The 2073-nt window shown below is 48.7% G+C and overlaps 1 protein-coding gene across 1 annotated transcript in view; it reads left to right on the top strand.

Annotated features, from left to right (window-relative positions):
- Positions 1-279: 279 nt before the first annotated feature.
- Positions 280-2073, top strand: part of LOC100905616 (uncharacterized) — a gene marked incomplete at its 3' end in the record, with an annotated part of 3254 nt that continues 1460 nt past the window's right edge. The window contains exons 1-2 of the mRNA XM_003740588.1: positions 280-1688; positions 1799-1941. Of these exons, the coding sequence (XP_003740636.1) occupies positions 280-1688; positions 1799-1941 (1552 nt within the window). The remainder of the gene's footprint in view (positions 1689-1798; positions 1942-2073) is intronic.

Raw genomic sequence — 2073 nt, 5'->3', positions numbered from 1 at the left:
CGGAGCGTTGCGAGCTTATAGATAACAAATTCATATCATCAGATGGCAGCAGGAAGCATTCTATGGGACTCATATGGGCTCTATGGGAAAATTAAAAAAATTCGGTATTCGCTCAAAAATGCTCATGAGGACGTAATATTCTAGGCTTTTCCAGTCTCGGATAGACTAAGATTTCAGCAAAGTTTCAGCTCCAAACTCGCCCATCATGTCGGAAACTTCCCTTGTGAGAGACTCGGCGTGGATCTCAGCCGGAAATCAAAAACACAGATTCCACTCAAAATGTTCAATAGAGCAACGGCGGTTGTGGAGGCAACGAAAGTCGAGCTCAGACTACAGAGCGAGCAACTTCCAGCGGCTAAATTGTGGATCTCATGTCAAGCAATCCAAGACATTTGTGAAGGAGAGTTCGAACCACAAGTGGATATCGAGACCAGAGGCCAGCTGAAGCAACTGAAGATCCAGCTGGCAGACGATGCCGACACCGACAAGCCGATTGCCGTCGTCATCAGACTTGATCATCTCGTGGAATTCCAGGCACGGAAGGCAATCTGGCTCACCAAAAGGTGGAGGTGGTTCAGACTATGTTGGGATGGACGTTGTTCGGACGTCGTCACAGTCAGAACGACAGGGATTTCAAATCAGCACTACGTGGCTGCCTGTCTTGCCAGTACGGTGGATGAAAAACAAATTCGAACTACTTCAGTAATCCGAGACGGAGCGGATAGATCTCTCGACGAACAATTCAGGCGTTTTGTCGAGACCGACGCGTTTCTATCAAATTACGACCACGACCAATCCGAGAAACTTTTCACCGAAGAATTCATGAAAAGCGTTGACTTCGATCATCGAGAAAAACGAATCGTGGTCCGGCTTCTATTCAAAGATGATATCGAACCTTCGGAAAACAAGGGACTCTGCCCAGCCAGACTACGATCACTCGAAACGAGCTTGAAGAAAACAGGATTGCGACGGAAATACGATGCCGAATTTGAAGGGATGCTCGGACTGGGATCCATGGAGAGAGTCGACGAAAAAGCCACACCGGGAAGGAACATCTCGTATGTACCACATCGGGAGGTCCTCAAAGAAGACAGTCTGACAACGAAACTGTGGGTGGTATTCGACGCCTCAGCGAAGGAAAAAAACAAGTGTTCACTCAAGGAGTTTCTGTGGAATGGTCCGAATCTCAATGCGGATTTGTTGGGAGCGTTGCTCAACTTCAGACGATTCGATGTGACTTTGATGGCCGATACTGAAAAGTCATTCCCGCAAATAATCTTCCACGAAAACGACAGATACGCTTTCCGCGTACTTTGGGACGCTGACGGTACGGGAACGCCTCAGGTGTTCCGTCTGACCAGAAACTGCTTTGGACTTGGTTCATCGCCTTTCATCCTGGCTGCATGCTTCCGGAAGCTTCTCAACACGTACCAGGGATCTCATCCGCAAGTTATCGAGCGACTCAGATACAGCTATTACGTTAATAATGTCGTGATGTTGATACCGAATGTAGGAGAAGCGGTCCAACACTACGAGGTGACGAAAGAGCTGTTCGCCAGTGGATCATTCGGGTTGCGAAAATGGTTTTCCAACGCGGAAGATCTCATGGCTAGGTTCGTCGGGGACGCGGTATCATTGGAGGAATTCACCGGTAAAGGCACAGGAGAGATGAAGGTCCTGGGGATAAGGTACGACAGATCCAAGGATACTCTCAGGTTGGAGAAACCGAGAGAGAGCGGATCAACCTCAACCCTCACCAAGAGAAGAATATCGGCATCATTGCGTCTGTATCCGACAGATTGGGTATCTTGGCACCGGTGGTTTTAAGGGTCAAGATTATCATGCAGCAACTACCGTGTCTCCCCGAATATAAGTCCTACCCCGAAAATGAGCCCCACACGAATTTCCGAGCTCATCGCTGGAATAAGCCATACCCCGAAAGTAAGCCAGCCCCATCCCGAAAGTAAGCCCTTCGGTCTGCGGGTCCAAATTGTGGGTATTCCACCTCAGGAATAGCGATAAGTGCCGTATAATTGTCCCGAGACATGAAGAAATTTCTCGCGATTAGAGGCG

Source organism: Galendromus occidentalis, unplaced genomic scaffold, assembly GCF_000255335.2.
Source record: "Galendromus occidentalis unplaced genomic scaffold, Mocc_1.1 scf7180000077035, whole genome shotgun sequence".
Taxonomy (NCBI): domain Eukaryota; kingdom Metazoa; phylum Arthropoda; class Arachnida; order Mesostigmata; family Phytoseiidae; genus Galendromus; species Galendromus occidentalis.
The sequence above is the reverse complement of the archived record's forward strand: the minus strand, read 5'-3'. Positions and strand labels throughout refer to the sequence as shown.